This window comes from Ooceraea biroi, chromosome 5 (genome assembly GCF_003672135.1).
Source record: "Ooceraea biroi isolate clonal line C1 chromosome 5, Obir_v5.4, whole genome shotgun sequence".
Lineage (NCBI taxonomy): Eukaryota > Metazoa > Arthropoda > Insecta > Hymenoptera > Formicidae > Ooceraea > Ooceraea biroi.
The window spans coordinates 4,185,276-4,202,798 of NC_039510.1; the positions used below are offsets into that span (position 1 = coordinate 4,185,276).

Here is a 17,523-nt window from a genome sequence, read left to right on the forward strand (position 1 = left end):
GAACATAGATGACCTAAGCACGAAAGCGACCTAAGTACGAGATCTCGATTGTTCATATGAGTACGTAACGAGGACAAGAAATTGAATACACATCGATGCCTACCGTGCAGCTTCGTCCCACTAATTAATATTGCAATATCTTCGGCCGTCGCGCGGCTGTAAAGTAAATTCGATTACGTCGCCGGAAATAACCCTTTAACGATCCTCTCTCTCTCTGTCTTTACCGAAAGTGGATCAACCTGGTCGCGCGGGCGTTAATTCGCTTCTCGGCTCGATTAATCCGGATTAATCCGATCCGGGGATACCACGTCGAACGAGGCCACTGCCAGCCGCACGCTCTACCTTCGTTCACCCTCGCCGATCGCCGGATCAGAAAGGGTAAACTTCCCAGACAAAATCCGCGTTCCACCTCATCAACCCTTAAGCCTGCTCTCCACTGGCCGAGAATGCACGTTTTGTCGAATAATGCGAGCGTGTGCCTCACGTATGCATGAATAGAGCGTCTCCACTCACCTAGGACATGCACGTGGTAATTTAATTCGCAAAGCACTCCGCCGGGGATATGAATATTTTGGAAAAATTCCAGAATGTAGACAAAATTTTATAGAAAATGAATTCGCAAATAAAATTACTTGTTGACTTTAATTATGACGTTAATTCTGACTATTATTGCAGTTTGATCAATCAAGATGGAGCGAGATTACATCGGAGGGTGGTTGGAGTAACGTTATTCCGTGACGGTTGGTCTCGTGCAATCGACTTAACGTCAAGTACCCTTCTCCTGCTGGCTGTTCGCGGTATACATCGAACCGTCCTCGGCCACCCACTCAATCACATCTACGAAATCCGCCACAAAGCTGGGCACGAGGCACTTCAGGGTCGCCGTATTGCCGCGTAAGACGAATTCGTCGATGACCCTCGTCTCGTAGAACTGCTGGACCACTGCAACGCGCGATTTCACAGAGAAGATCATTCACGGCGTGACCGTAATCGTCGTATCGAATTAACAAATTGTCCACCTTGACGGACGCCACTCGAACTGACCCGACGAGCAATTAAAATTCTACGAGGCTATCAGCTCCTCCGTCGAAGCTGTTAACGTTCTCCCAGACCCATTTCGGTATTGTCTTTGAAGCATCAATCTCTCGGACGATTATTACACGTGCGACGATTCGCAGGCGTAATTTACAAACGTGACTCATTCTCGTTTTGTGTAGCTACGGTGAATTATCGTGGATCCGAAAGTAAAAGTTGGAGCGTAACTGCAGGTCGCGAGCTGCAGACGACAGTTGTTGGCAAGCGAACGAGAAGAAAGTGCGAGAACTCGTTTGTGGTAGGGAAATGAGAATGCGGGAAAGAAAGAAGAAAACATAGAAGCTGTCTCGCGGACAACGCGCACATCGACCGGCCTCATACCGTACTCCTGTCCGGGCGTGTAAATCGTCCCGTCGTCGGCCACCCACTGATCCACGTGGACGAACTCGGACACGAAGCTCGGTATTTTGCATTTCATGATCGCGCTGTTAGCTCGGATCACGTACTCGTTCTCGGCCTCGGTGACGTAGAACTGCGAAACGACTGCCGGCGCCGGCAACGTGTTAACTCTTTGAGACACGATGAGAGATCAATTGCAGAGAGGCCTTCTTAAGAATTCAACTAGAATTGTCTCGATGATTGTAAGCTAATTTTTGTATCGTTCTAATCGATCGAATCATAAAAATCATAAAAATCATAAAAATATTTTTTCGTATTCTTTTGTTATGCTCTTTTAGGAGATATTTACTTTATATTATCCATCTTTTGAATATAGCGCATATGCTTCAAAGAGTTAAACCGAGTAGACGAATCCCACGAAATTGTGGCAGATGTTATTTCGGTTAGCGGGATTAGCAGACATAAAGAAGCGACAGATTTCTTTCATCGCCCACAGAAAATTCACGTAGGATTTGGTCGTAAAGAAGGAACGCGCAGTAATAGCATTAACAGAATTAGTCTCAGTTTATTCTTTCTCACTTTAAAAGTAAGTTTCAAATTAAAGTCTGTAAAGTTTTAATCTCTGCTGCTGTGATTACTGAACTCTTTCATTTCTTGCTTTCCAGATTATTTATTACTAGAAAAAAACTAAACCGCAAAGAAAATTAATTGTCAGAAAGGATAAATATCTGGCATTCTAGTCCGTGCACTAATTTTCTGTGAGAGATAGCTGAAATAATCAAAAACCGCTATGGATATGTAATACCCTGCACGACCGCAGGATCCTCTGGAAGGTAGACCTCTTTATCCTCGCGAATCCACGCCTCGACAGTAACGAATTCCGCGATGTAACTGGGGATGCTGCATTTTAAGATCGCGCTGTTTCCCCTTATAACGTACTCAGTTAAGATCTCCGGATTGTATGGCTGAGTGACGACTGCGTGGGGAGTCAGATTAAAATAAACGAATGTTCGATTAAATCAGAGTTAAAAATCGCATCGTGTCGTTTAAAGAGAGCATTGTGCAGATACGCAAAGCAAAATGCATTTATTTCCAGGTTGTCAAATTATTCATAAGCAGTGAAATCACGTTTGCAATCTTGCGCGAAGGAAGGTATATAATCAGACAGGAAAAAGATTATACACAATTCTCTATACTTGACTGTTCTTCTCGTGAATGCACTTTCACATGTCTGAAGTAGAAATGGATCACGACAACGGAATCACGCGATTAATATTAATAACCATCAGTTTAAGAAAACATCAGATTCAACTCTGTTCCTTCAAGCTTCGCGCTTATTACTTCCAATCTGATGAATCGCAGTGTCGGTGCAGCCTGCCGTTACATCGAAAAGTCGAGCTGCGGACTTTTTCCCGCGCAGCCTGGACGTGCTTCCTCGAGATTTTCCCCGCTCGACGCGGCATCGGCTTATTTTCTTAGGCCTGTCGTAATTCGCGGCGTGTGAGCCACCGGATGATTCATTAAACCCCATGTGTGCCGTGTACTGCCGCCGCCGTTCAGTCGCTGTCAGAGCAGATCGCGCGGCCGGCGGAAACGAATCGTTACCACGTGCCACTTTGAACTTTGACAAAGTTGGACGAGGGGACGGGTGTCCGAACAGCAGGAAGACTGAGGGCGATACGACCGGAAAGGGAATTTCCTTGTTCTGTATACTCATCGGGGCAATCATCGGCCGACATGATCATCAATGCATAATGACGCAGATTGCGCAATGCGCGTTTGCTTATCGCGAATCAACCAAGATGCAGCTTTACTGACAGCGAATACTTAGAATGTTTTATACATGCGATACTATATATCTCTGAGCAAGTAGAATGATTTGTCTTGCAGATCTGCAAAGATTCTTAGCTTTGAATAAATGATTCTTTCTTACTAGAAAGAACTATCTATCACATTTTTAAGACTCATTTCTTTTTCTTTTCCAGGACTTCAAGAATTACATATATTAGCGTTCTGCGCTTCGTACACGTCGGCCGCGACAACGACAGTGACAAAATATCGTCGTCCGTTTCATCAGATTAACGAGGACAGTCGGGGTCGGTTTTCCCAAGACGAATGAATAAAGGTGGACGAGGTGAAAGAGGAGAATAAAAATTGCTGCCGGCGGTATCAACCCTCTCAGGATCGAGCTCCCCCTCTGGCAGGAATGGAGAACAAGCGCACTTAATGAACGGAAGCTGCATTTATGGTATACCATAATCGGTAGACGGTCTGAAGGTCGTGCCATCGCTTCCCACCCACGATTCCACCGACACGAATTCGGCGACGAAGCTCGGTATGGTGCACTTCAAGATAGCTGCGTTTCCACGTATCACGTATTCCGATACGACTTCCGCCTCGTAATACTGAGTCACGACTGCGAAAGATAATAGCGTATTATAATAGCCCATTGTGCAACTGCATCGCGCGCTTCCTAACATCGCCCTGCGTTCCTGCGTGCCTAATCGGTAGGAATCAATTTTCTCTTCAATCAGGGCACGCCGCGGCATTCCTTCATCATCGTGCAAATCATCGCAGGACAATACCTCGTTACGCACGCACCGTGATTCGACCGCAGAAATGAAATGAGTTTCTCCGGAGAGGATCGGCCGATCACGATCGAGAAGATTGCAACCGGCCAGTAGCTCATCCTAGCTCCGACACATGGTACAATTTAATCCTACGCTCCGCTTGCACGCAATTACGAAAACTAGTTCTCAGTAAGCAGGGATCCGGCGATAGAGATCTGGATTATCTGAGAAATTACGACAGCACGATCTCATTAAACGAAACGTTAAACATCCGTTCCGATGCGCGCGTGAAATATTTTAATCGTTTAAACCAGAATCATTCCTGCACTTGTCATTACTCTTGATAGTTTAAGCCTCACGCGAGGTATTTACGATTTCTTATTTTATGCAATCTTATTTTCAGATAGAGACTTGTCACGCGACATCGACGACGTTGACCAGTTGATTTCTCGCTGCCCACGCGCGTTCGGAACAACCGCCGAGTTTCCTACAAGTCTCGGATTTGGTACCGTTGTCCTGATCCGGATCGAAAGAGTTTCCCTGGTCATCTTGCCAGCCAACGACTTGAACGAACTCCGCGACAAAGCTCGGTATGCTGCACTTGAGGATGGCCGCGTTGCCACGTATCACGTACTCATTGTTGACTTCGGACTGATAATACTGATGCACCACTGCAACGAACGAGCAATGTAAGTCCGCGCGAGCTCGTTCCTTCCATCGAACGTGCCATTTAACACCCGATAATCGGGAGAACGCTTATCGGGGGAACTGTCAGCGACGGGGCTTGCGTTTTACGATTGCAATGCATCGAGCTGCTCGAACGCTGAAACGCGATTTAGCAAGGCGAGGAAACGCGTACGTGGTCGGTGATGAACGTTTCTTTCAGATGCACGAAGAGATTGTAATGTTCAACTTGAACTGGCCGTGGAACCTCGACGACGTTGACGGCAGCCTCGGACGATAAGTCTCGCCGTTGTTCCGCGAGCAGAATAATTCGCATTGTCGCATCTTATGTCGCAGTCGCCGACGAGACAGGCGTCGCAACGACAGTGGTGCGATCGATTGACGTTCAATTCCCGATATGTGCGTATGCAGACTGAATATGTCGATACATGACATATCGAGAAAATTTTCAATGAGACTGTGAAACTTGTTTTGCACTTGAAAAATCATATTTATCCGTGATTAAAAATAATTTACGCGCAATTAATAGTCTTGATTATTTTTTGCGTAGATTTTACGAAATGCCGAGTAAAATTGACAATTAGGCAGTGTTTAGCAGAAATTAATTCAAAGTAAAACGAAAATTCACAAAAACGAAAATTGGTGCCATCGATTAGTCAGCAACTGCTTTATTTCCCGAGAGAGAGAGAGAGAGAGAGGCCAGACTGAAAGTAAAATATTACTAAATAAACTAACGTGTTTAAATTGTATAGTCCGCGACGCCAGAGACGGATACCGTATAATCACGTGGTTTAACAGAAAACCGAGAGAGACAACAGGTCAGTCAAATATCCGATCGTTTCGGCCAGCACGCCCGATTTAACGAGCTAGGAACGACCCGTTAACGAGACGAATGACGATACGCGTATATATATATATATATGTATATATGAATGTATACGTATTGGCCCCATGGAAGTGGAAAGTGAGCGACCCATATACTTTCGCGTTGCACCGCTCGCAAATGGATTTGCATTTCGCCACTGCGGCAATTGAGATCAATATACGAGAAGCGACCGAGTCGCACGGATGGTGTCAGTTATTATAGCGAGGGATAATACGTGTCATTTCTTAATTATGTACTTATAAAAAATGTCGAAGAAATTTAGACGAGTTTCCGAACTGATTTTCCAAACTGAGAAATATTTTATTTCACTTTTCATCAGACATTTAGGGCAGCTGCGCATGTCGATGCGTGAATTTCATGCGTCATTACGAAACCTCAGATTTCTCCGAACTTGTGAAATCGTAATGAATAATATCTATAGTTCGAGTTCCTGTCGACGAGGATTATTGTACGACGAAGATGCAACAATGAAATTTTCTGCTCGCAGGAGAGATGTGGGAGTCGGTAAATTTGCTGTTCGAATGCTCCGAAAAGTGATACCGAAATCATCGCCGGGCACGAACTCCTCTCCCTGATCCGTGTGCCAGGACAGGACTTTGACGAAATCGGCGACGAAAGAAGGAACGACACACTTCAAAATGGCACTGTTTCCACGGATCGCGTATTCCTTATTGACGTCGGTGTCGTAGTATTGCGCCACAACTATAATTTCATACACAGTTAAATAGCGTGTACGGTGCGTCAAGTGTAGTTTTGCTCCAGTCTCCATAGCTCTAAGAATTTTTCAACAATGTTTTGACTCAATTATAGATAAGAATTACAATTTGAGACTATAATTTTAAAAAATCGCTGCTTTTGTTAAATAATTTCATCAATTAACATAATCAAAAAATTTTATCGTTTTACTTATGATGCATGTATGTAACAGTCGCCAATTTATTTAATAATTTGCGTTTATCATTGTTAAAGCAGACGACTTATAAATGAAATTCTGCGGAAGAGAAGATACATCGTTAACTAATGCGATAAGAATACTACTGAAAAATCATATTACAGTCGATGAAACGACGTGACGTCAGGTCTAATGACATCATTGTGTGATTCAGGAGTATAATATTTTTAATCTCTCAAGAAATACGATGATATCACGTGGAAATGGGATTACATCAATCTCATAACAAGTAATTTGCTGATTATCCTTAATTTTGATTAGCTTAAAACTGGAGAACGAAATTAAATTATAGATTCGTATAAACGGCGGCGGCAGAGACTGCAAAGTATTTAAAATCGCGATGCAATGCATCCTGATCGGATTTTATGTTATCCAACACTGATGCCTTTTACCTACTTAAAGTCCTTCCAAAATAAAACATCGGACAAATGTGGAAGAAATGGAACGTAGAATCATGCTACGTTCAGCTATAGCTGGAATGAATGTTCTTTAAATTTTCTTCTATATTTAGCCATCCTACACTCTATCCTAAGATAGCTTGCTTTTAAGATTTATATGTATAATATTAACTATCACACAAATATAAAATTGAAAACTCTTCAATTAAAATTAATTTTCTTTTTTAGAAAATTCTGAAGGAAGTAATTACATTACGAGAAAATACTTTTTTTTTATTACAGAATATCCCAGACTCCTTGACTTCAATTTTAACGAGTTTTCCTTGCCAAGTTACGATTACTTTAAAGTTTCCTTTTTCTCTTCCTCTCTGAAAGCGAAAGTTGATGTCAAATTTGTCGAAGAATTCATTAAGATTGCAGTTGCAGTTGCTAGCAAACAAGTTCTGGGACATTCTCTGTCAAAATTCCGTAGAGATGGCTAAATTTAAGGGAAGTCCTTAATGGATAAACGTAAAAATCGACGCTTACCGGCTCTCACGTTGACATCACGGCTATGTACCGAACCTGCAGAGGAGCGTGCCAAGCAACTATACACCTGAGCGTGAACTTCCTGGCGGTAATCCTCGGCGCGGAAAGGAGGGAACACCAAATTTCCGTTCGGCAGAACCTGTGTGGGATCAATAACCATATGTAAAATCCCAAACCAAACGTACAATTACGTGCTCGGCAAGTTTCAAAATAATTGACGCGTCCTTCGCGATCGCGTGAATGAACGTAGGATGACATGGGTGTTTAACGATCCCATTCACACATTGCTGAACAGCACTTGACTCTAGAAACGGCCGATAGTGTTGGCGGCTGTTTAAAAGAATAGCTTCTTACAAGATGGTAAGAGAAAGAATCCATTTTCAATAATTTGCGATAATTTTTGCCGAAATTGCTTACTGCAAGTATCGACAGAAAATTTATATAAGAATATTATTAAAATTAAAGATTGTTTCTTCGGAGATTTTTATGAGATTGATTAAGATTTTAAGAAAATATCGTAGCTTGACGTAATACCTGTCGCAATCCGGGAACGTCCCCTACGGCGGTTCCATCGGAACGAACCCAGATGATGTCCGGTTGAGGATTTCCTCGTGCCTGGCATTCGACGACGGCTCCGGTTCCGTTTGAAAAATCAATGCGGTTTGGCGGTTCCTTGACGAACACAGGTCCCATAGATTCATCCTCGGCCGAAACAACTGCAAACGAAACGCAAAGATTTTTATTGATTACGTTGTACGAGCGTCTGAATCATTCAAGCATTTATCTTCAAAAGAATTACATGCAATTCCGGAATTTCTAGTAAATTTGAATCTATCGAAATCAACAACGTTTCTCTCTTTCTCTCTCTTTATCTTCATCGTTTCTCAGATAAATGGCTCATTTTACAGTTGTCTTCGAAATGACAAACGACATGCCGTGACTCTACGAATATTTCTTTTTGCAGATGCGGCAATCAATTTTAACTAAACCGCTGCAGCAGACTTTTGATTACAAGAAATGTTTCGTGCGCACAGCGAAATGTAAGGGACACTCGACAGTTTGCGGGAATTAGCACGAAGACAATTAATTTAAAGCGTCACGAATGACGAGACCTTTTGTCCCGTGTCTTCGAGTTTCGCTTATCATCCGTTTCAACCAGGATATGCGACACCCACATTCAATTGGCGCGTTGCCAATTGCAGCAAACAACAGGTTGTCAGGGCCTGTTATTGAATAATATGCGAATCAACGTCACGTGACCATAAGGGAGACGACAATGCGTGATTCCTTTTCCGTCGTGGACAGAGTTGCGCTGCCCGCATCCACCAATACCATCGATAGCAAGAAATATTTTTTCCGTCGATGGCAAACCGCGTGCCATTCGTTGCAAAGTTCATTACGGGTGCATAGGCCAGATCAAAGGGCAGAATGTTGCCTTTTCCACACAGTAATGATTATCAAGTTTTACGGAGATGTAACATTTAAACGTCATTTTTAGTGACGTCACTCATAGTTCGTGACCTCTGCTCGATCGACGAATATTTAGTGATGCGAGTCGCTCGTCGCTGCAAAGGACTGCAGAAGCCGACCTGCAGGAGGCTACCGTACTACTTTCTTCGCACGTAGCCGCCTACTGATTCACCTACGACGACGACTGCAATCCAGCGAGAGCAAATAAACCCGGTGCAAGTATAAAATCAAGTCACGAAGAACCGGTTGGGCGAAGCGTGCGCCATTGGGCGAACGGCTGGGTATACCTACACGCAGGTATAAAGAACAGGTGTTCCGAATTTTTCTGGATCCGCGCCGCCTGCCACTCTGAACTTTAGGTCTGCGGGACTGCAGCTTTGCTGTCGCCCGTCCTTGCTCTGCGAATCATTTCATTCATGTGTCGATTGCAAGAGAAACTTTCCTCCGACGAAACTGGTCAGATTAAATTAGAGCAGATGACGAAAAGAAAAGAGAGGAACGTAGGGCGTATATAGAAAGCAATAGTTTATTTATCGTCTTTTTATGAATATTGTTGTGCGCTGTTTTAATTTTTCTGCAATACGTCTCGGTCAATATTCACCCTTCTTTCTCTTTTGAGTCTCTTCGTGCGGGGCCGATAATGCTGGTACCGAGAGGGTACTAAGAGGGATTATACATGGGTATTATGTATGATGATTAGCCGGATGGATTCATGTCGTTTTAATAGTGAGCGCACCGTCCGGTGCTCGTGTCTTGGTCTCTTTGTGCATTTTATGGCGCGTGCACGGTACCATGTAATGGCCAGGAGAATTGTCGCAGCTTCGTGACAGACGTAATACGTTGCGTCAGGGTATCGATCGCAGAAGCGGCTCGTAAAATTTTTTCCGAGATTAAACCTCTCTCCTTCACGCCTCTTCGATGAAAGACGAGATTCTTCCCGGTCGACAACCGCTCGGTAATCTATATATAGAGGTAGCTTCGAAACGTCCGGACACGCTGCATCGAATATATTTCCAGCGCACACGCGCGTATGGTGGCACACACGTCTCTCGCGTGTGTGTGCGTGCATGTGTCGGAACGTGAAACCTCGTGATCTGCATAATAATGAGCAATATTTCGAAATTATCAAGCCGCCGAAGAACAATGATGCGAATCGATTGAATAGCCTCCCGCTGAGGTTTTGTTCCGATCCTTTTGTTAGCCCAAAGTTCAATTTTGATCTTGAAAATGCTCATTCAAGTCAAAATCAATTATGTTTTTACCCAAATATTTTGTTAATATTATCGTTCATTGTTAGATGTCTTCGTCCGTGGCTTTTTATAACGTTTCCCACAGAATTTTCGAAATCTCCTCAACGTTGTTTCCTCAACGCGCTAAACGCGTATTTCGGTGATAGTGAGGGTGGACACGCAATTCTCGCGTAGGTGGAAGCAGCCTGAGGAAATTCTTAAGCTCGGACTTTGTTTGGTGTCTCGTATGGCTTCTTCGATTTAAGTGCATCTATTTCTGTGACTTCCTGCCAGATACCGAAACATCGAACGTGTCTTTCAACATCGTTTACGATAAAATTTATGCGGTGAATTCTTTTGTATTTTTTGTTTTCAAGGTTCACGTTTCGTAGATCTACGATGCTGATGCGATCTCCGCGTGGCCAAGTTTTCCTGATGGAGCCAGTAGATCCCGCATAAAAAACGGATTCACCTGGTGGCCGAGGATCCGCGCGCGCAATTCTCTCCGCAGCCTGATGTGAGCCTGCATTCTGGGAACAGCAGCTGTTCCCTTCCCTCGATCTCCCCGTCCCCTTCATCTTAGTCTTTCCTCCGGCAGCTGCACTTCGTGATTCGCCTGTACCTTATACTTGGGACCTTTCACGGTCCCAACTAACCGCCTGCTAGGTTCAAAATACGCGGACGCTGCGCGAAGAAAGAGCAGGAGAACCGTTATGATGGGTCACGAGGAATAATACCCTCAAATACTCGAAAATCAAAAAAATAGATCAAATAATAATTAATCTGCACAATTATTTTACATACACCGCAATAAAATATATCTGTATATAATTATGAAATTAATTGGAAGACTATTACACGTAGGAATTATCATATTATTTATATTATATATTATAAATTAATCTGAGGATTAAGCATTCTTATGTAACATCGTCTTCAAATTAATTTATATAATATAATATAAAGATATGCTAATTCATAATTAATTTTAAAATATTTAAGAGCTTTATATTAGTTGCATATTTTGTTACGGTGCACGCACGGAAGTCACGGCATGTCTCTCTTGTGCGAATGTCTTGCCGATCTCCGACGCAAATCGAGACGGCCGACATCCATTAACGCTGCTCCGTAAAATGATCGTCGAAGCACGTGGTGCGAAACGCGACGTGAATGAGATCTCCTCGCGCAAAGTTGACTCACCAGTTGTCAATGCCAGGAAAGCAGCTAACAGGAGCATAGCGATGACGTGGGTGGGTGTCTTACACCCCCCGCCTGGAGGTTCTCGCCACATCCTTATCCCAGCTTCGCAGAGCTCACTGATTTTCACCTGATTTCGCATAAAACACCCTGATTGAACGCTACGTTCGTCGATCGCGAGGCGATCACCACTGGTATCGGCCTCGATGGTGTCTCAACAGCTATCAGACGGTCATTTCGTTGACATTTAACGTATCAAGTCGAATAAATTTCGCGAATGAACGCGAGAAGGCTTTTCTAAGTTCAAGGTCAGCTGGTTGGTGACGATCAGAGGCAGGATCGTTCCCAATGCGCGCAGCGATTTAGCATGCATTAAAGAATTCACGTACGCTAATCCCTGTCGCTCTCAAGCCGCGCATGATTGGTCATCCTCCGCTTGTGGGATAATAAATATTGTTTGATTGGGCGGCAAGATTGATAACCCGGAACCAAGTAATCATTATTCAACGGATCCTCTAGCCCACCGGAATAAACATGGAATTCGGGTTAAAGTAGGCATCGAAGAACTCGTGATTAAAATCGAGGTCAGCGAAGCTGCTAGCAGACGTGCGTCAGCATGGAAATGTAACGAATGCATCAGCTCTTGAATTTAATAAAAACAGAGAGAGGGAAAGTTTGTAGATTCTACAAAATAATTGCATTCCCTCGCCCGAGAAGAAGAAGAAGAAGCAATTAAAGTTGCCAGGAGAATTCTGAAAAGCCTAGAAGTCCCTTTGGCGTCCGTCGGTCCGCAATAATCCGCAAAAACGTGACAGTGCTATCTCGCCATGGAACGAAGTGGAAGTGCACGTGCTGAATCGCTGATAGCAAGGGGTTACGGGTTGGAGAACAGCGAGCCAGCGGGGAGGACGAAAGCGGAAAACAGCGCGAGCACGAGGAGGGATGAAGTGGCCGCGGGGGTTGAAGGGGAGCCAGAATGTGGCGGAGTTGAACGGCTCGTCACGGGGCTGCTCCCTCTCGGCGAGTTTATTGATCGCAGGGTGCGGAGCGGTTCAATCTACCCTCGCAACCGTAAGCGCCATGCTGCCATCCGGAGCCTCGGAGCCAGCCAGGCGGCCACGATGGTGTTCGTGGACCCCCGCTAAATTCACACGACCCCTTCACGCCCCCCGTGGCGGACCTACCGCGCGATCAGAAATTGCTATCCTATCCGGTATTGTCAGCCAGTGCGTTGCTCGCGGAAGTCGATTGATCGCGACGAAAATACGAAATGTGACGCCAACACTTACGTCACTTGCCGTTACATCGTGTAACTTGGCGGCGTGTAAGAAACTACAAAGTCGAAAAAAAGATTCTAGGATTAGAGGACCAAAAATCTTTAAAAGAAGGGAAGATCCGTAAAGAGATCGTGGCGTGCTCATCGCGCAGATGTTACTTCGCGATTACTTCTTTTCAGAGAAGAAGAGAAAAAAAAGAAAAAATAATCTCTTGGACTCGCTCGATGCTGATCCTCTGCATGAGAAAACGGGGAACGATGAGAGAAAAAGTCAGTCGCCAAGGAAATCGCCCGTTGCGACAAAAAGAGCGAAATCTTGCAACCATATGAGAGGAACGGAGGAGAAATAAAAAAGGGTCCACGCAGACTCCCCCCCATGCCGAGATCCGTCGCGTTCGGGAGAACGATTAAGGACAAATGCGCGCATAGAGAGAATCATTGTCCTAGATCTTAGTTGCACAGCTCGCTCTTCCCGTGAACCGACTGACATAAAGATCGCTGTTGGTCCATCATCTCAACGACTCCATCGAGGTCCAGCGACCAGTGGCGATCGCGTCTTGCCGAATTCGCCAGCTTCCGCTGACGCAGGCCGATCGCCCACAGATCGGCACACATGCACACATGGCACGATCACTGCCGATACGTTCCACCACACATGCACACACAAGCAGACAGACACACGAGCACACACCCACAGGAATTTCGCAAAATCGGCTCCCGATTTGCCTCCGTGAGATCGGCGTCCTCCACTTCCGGGGGAGGATGCGCGCGTAAGACGTCGCGACGCCGGTCTTACGTACCAACGACACTATCGTGTGTACTATATGCAAGAACACAAGATGCACGCCGACCGCAACGATCGGAGCAGAGAGACGAGCACTCCGGATCCGTCAACGACCGACCGTAGAGTGCGGCGTCGTTTGCTTCGGAGCGGCGGCTGCTCCTCGGCTATCTCGAGGTCGGCAACGGCGGTGGAGGCGGTGGGGCACGTCGGTGTGAACACTCACGTTGCGCCGCGGGGTGAAGGGTACATCAGCGTGCCAGGGCCGTTCGGAAGTTTTAATGTCCAACCCTCCACCGTGACACAGGGGATGCAGAAACAGATGGATCGGAGACCCGAGGCACACATTGAGGTTTAATTTTTATTTTCCGTGAAAATATAAGTAAATTCGGAATTATTAATCCGTGTACGAAAATTATATTTTAATTAATAGAACGTACAAAATTTGAGATGTAAAAATAACGGGCCAGGAGAAGCCTATGGAATAAAACGTAGGACTTTATCGCAAGAGAGAGTTCAAGGATTCTCTGTAATTAACATGTTTTATTAAATATGTCTGACAATTCGGCCTTCTTTGCCGATCAACGGAATTAGTACTTTGTGAAAAAGTATATACATTTTTATGCGTTGTATAATAATTCATTGCATTTTATGCGTTGTACAATAATAATAATGCATTATATGGTCGTTTCATAAATTATTTAAATTGGAAAAATAACAGGTCACATGTAGTAAAATCTCGTTAGGGGTATCAAAAACGGTGGACCGGCACTGCCGGTTAGCCGACCTTTGTCGCACGCGGCGGAAACGGCCAATGGACCAAATATATATGAAATATGTACATTTGTGTGCGAATGTGCATGCGCGAATGTGTGTGTGCGCATCTCCGCGGATATTTGCGGAATGCTCATGGTCTCGTTACTGGGTGATAAGTAATTATCGACGATTATGCAAAGTAACAACCGATAATAGCGGCCAGCAGGGATAAACTGATTGCGAAAATGCACATGCAATTTCAAACTGTACCAAAAAATGCAATACGAAAGCAGAATGTATGAAAGCGCTTCTGCAGCAACATTTATATCAGCGTTGAGAATTTGTGTAGCAAAAATTGATGATTCCGAGGAAATAACTCCAGCATTGCTTCTTCGAGATGTAATATATTACAAGAGAAAGATAAATGTGTGTGTTTGTGTAACAATAAATTAATGGATTGCATAAGATGGACAGATATGTTGGAAAACAGGAAATATAAAGGTAATAAAAACTTCTATTGCAATTTCGTGGAATATGAGACATTTTATTAAATATTTTCTACATCTAAAGTATTTCTCTTAATTTCTACAAAGCATCTGTTTTTTCCGGAAACTTGCTCAATTACTTTGATGTGCGCAATTACTTAATTACACGCGCTTTCTATTACTCTAGTTGGATGCGATGAGTTGTTCCGTTATGTACAGATGTGTAATATTTTATTACAATAATAAATTTTTGTATTGCAACAATATTTTACATTTTGTGTAAAATTACAATATTAGTAAAATAAGTTTTATTTAATTCCGCGAGTATACATCGCGTTTCGAATTTGTTGAAATGACTGGATGCATTTCTGCTAATAATTTTAATATTACAGAAGAAGTAAATGTTAGTCAAAAAATTCTTCAAAATTTGTTATTTTGTAGGATGTTTGTCGATTTGAAAATGGCGGGTCTCTGATGTCGCTGCAATCATTTCAATGGCGGAACATATCAGACAAGCAGATGAAGCAGACCAAGCAGACCAAGCAGACCCTGACCGGTTGCTGTTGCTCGTTGACACGTCACTTCTTTTTGTACAGCTGTCAAAATGGTAAACAAGGAACAGGTGAAGAGGGACATAAAAGAGCTCTGCAAAAATGACAAGTACTCCATCCTACTTCCCACCTACAACGAAGTGGAGAACCTACCGATAATAGTATGGCTTATCGTGAAATACATGGAGGAGAGGTAACTAGATTATCTGCATAACCTCGTAAACAATTGAAACGATTAACAATAAAAAAAGCTAAATTTAAGAAATCAATCACATGGATGCGTGAAAAAAATCATCAAGTGAAAGAAAATGTGCGACATTACAGCGAGCTCGCCTATGAGGTCATCGTGATTGATGATGGTTCTCCAGACGGAACTCTTGACGTGGCGAAACAATTGCAACGCGTTTATGGCGAGGACAAGATAGTCTTGAAACCCAGAGAGAAGAAACTAGGTCTGGGGACCGCGTACATGCACGGGATCAAATACGCGACCGGGAACTTCATCGTTATCATGGACGCCGACTTGTCCCATCATGTACATATCACGTTAAAAAACACTATTGTTATTTAATGACGCGTCAAGTGTTTCCGTAAAACAGAATGCGTTCTATTTTGCAGCCTAAATTCATCCCGAAAATGGCAGAGCTGCAGCGGTACCTCGACCTGGACGTAGTTAGCGGCACCAGGTACGCGCAAGGCGCCGGTGTTTATGGCTGGGACTTCAAGAGGAAATTAGTCAGCAGGGGTGCAAATTTCCTGACACAGATCCTGCTGAGGCCTGGCGCAAGCGATCTCACCGGTAGCTTCAGGTGGTGAATCTTTCTATAGATCCAGTTCAGACCTTGCGAGATCTTACGGTTTTGCTGAGGCCCGAGTGTCTTCCGATTTTATCATTGCAGGCTTTACAAAAAGGACGTGCTGGAGAAGTTGATACAGTCGTGCGTATCGAAGGGATACGTGTTCCAGATGGAAATGATAGTAAGAGCTAGGCAACTCAATTGCACGATAGGAGAGGTGCCAATTACATTCGTGGACAGGGTGTATGGGCAGTCAAAATTAGGTGGTTCAGAAATCTTCCAGTTTGTAAAAGGTCTATTGTATCTCTTCGCCACTACGTAACCGAACATACTTGCAACACACACACACACACACACACACGTACACACAAAACATTCCTTTAAATAAATAAAAATCCTGTTCCTCCCTTAGGATAATGTCGACCATCCTGGTCACACATATTTCAGATTTTCTATTAATTTAAACCAATGTCGATATATATTTAAAAGTATAATAATGTTTTTCTAAAAATAAATTATTACGATACTATTTTATATAGTGTTAATTATGCTTTTGAATTCAAAAGCACGTTTGCCGCAAAAATGACCTAATCGTGACGAGTGCCTTGAATACTCGGACAAAGCATGTACGTCTCTCGGAGTCTCCTTAAAAGTTGACGGTATCCCGTCATTAAATCATGCCGGATTATCATGCAAATATTTTCATGCAATATTTGCATGGGGTATGTACTTTTGCGCGGAAAGAATCAAAGTTACTTTAACGTGACACGTGCGCCTACACGTGGCCACGAATGGTGAAAAGGAGCGTGCGTATACAGCGATACTCGTGGGCTCGTCAACCCTTGCCGCACCCTCTGACGTCACGCAACCTCCATTTATTGATCCATTATGAAATCACAGTCTATGTTTCGACTCGGCAGACTTAAATACAATGCAAGAGGCGAGTAAAGTATAGTAAAGTTTATCAACTAGATAGTGACGTAAGAAATAAATTGCAAGGTGCGACAGTTTTCGTAAAGATAATTTATTTTGAGAATTCTCAAATATTATATTCAACAAACAGTATTTAAATTAGAATAAGTTAAAGGAAATTTATATTAAATTAAAAATTAAATTTAAAAACTTTAATTTTATATTTCAACAACCTAATACCTCGTGTTAATTACTTAGATCAATAATTTAGTGTGAAAGATATATTTTTAAGCACGCAACCGAGGAGGCTGATATATTTTTAATTCCGGAGCGCTCGCGCGAAGGAACACGAGCAGACAAAAATAGGAAGAAACAGGAGGCAATCTAATCTAATTATCACGGAGTCAATCCTTGACCTTTCACGAGCAGATGGAAACGTATTTCTATTAAACCTCCGATTCTAAATTCACCTCTTTCTTTCCAAGACCAAGCAATTACACGGAAACCACTATCGATATGGCGACATGGTGGCGCCTCTTTTATACGAGCTGCGTCGCATTTCGCAGAGCAACGTGTGCGAAAACGTCGCACATTCGCGAATACACGCATGCCTTTTC

General features: G+C 43.5%; 2 protein-coding genes across 32 annotated transcripts in view; one reads left to right on the forward strand and one right to left on the reverse strand.

The window, feature by feature from the left end:
• Positions 1-11,519, reverse strand: part of LOC105287780 (Down syndrome cell adhesion molecule-like protein Dscam2) — a 68,055-nt gene extending 56,536 nt beyond the window's left edge. For 14 of the 30 annotated variants that reach the window (XM_026969762.1, XM_026969764.1, XM_026969782.1 and 11 more), the window contains exons 1-4: positions 11,352-11,519; positions 7,987-8,168; positions 7,453-7,591; positions 2,240-2,410 (exon numbers count right to left, since the gene is read on the reverse strand). In XM_026969762.1, the coding sequence (XP_026825563.1) occupies positions 2,240-2,410; positions 7,453-7,591; positions 7,987-8,168; positions 11,352-11,490 (631 nt within the window). In that variant the 5' untranslated portion in view covers positions 11,491-11,519. Of the gene's footprint in view, positions 1-1,416; positions 1,579-2,239; positions 2,411-3,688; positions 3,851-4,513; positions 4,676-6,114; positions 6,277-7,452; positions 7,592-7,986; positions 8,169-11,351 lie in introns of all 30 variants that reach the window. The other 16 variants (XM_026969774.1, XM_026969767.1, XM_026969784.1 and 13 more) reach the window with 5 other exon arrangements.
• Positions 11,520-15,151: 3,632 nt separating this feature from the next.
• Positions 15,152-16,732, forward strand: LOC105287625 (probable dolichol-phosphate mannosyltransferase). 2 transcript variants are annotated; one of them, XM_011353270.3, is made up of 4 exons: positions 15,152-15,390; positions 15,522-15,732; positions 15,816-16,006; positions 16,097-16,732. In XM_011353270.3, the coding sequence occupies exons 1-4, from the start codon at positions 15,251-15,253 to the stop codon at positions 16,314-16,316; spliced, it is 762 nt and encodes a 253-aa protein (XP_011351572.1). In that variant the 5' UTR covers positions 15,152-15,250; the 3' UTR covers positions 16,317-16,732. The 2 variants fall into 2 exon arrangements, with proteins under 2 accessions (XP_011351572.1, XP_019889920.1); XM_020034361.2 differs by having other exon boundaries at positions 15,199-15,390; positions 15,460-15,732.
• The last annotated feature ends 791 nt before the right edge of the window (positions 16,733-17,523 follow it).

Excerpts from the sequence above, each read along its gene's own strand:
- LOC105287625 (XM_011353270.3), top strand. The coding sequence starts at position 15,251 with ATGGTAAACAAGGAACAGGTGAAGAGGGACATAAAAGAGCTCTGCAAA. Across the intron at positions 15,733-15,815 it reads ACGCCGACTTGTCCCATCAT|CCTAAATTCATCCCGAAAAT; the intron begins GTACATATCACG and ends TCTATTTTGCAG. Across the intron at positions 16,007-16,096 it reads GATCTCACCGGTAGCTTCAG|GCTTTACAAAAAGGACGTGC; the intron begins GTGGTGAATCTT and ends TTATCATTGCAG.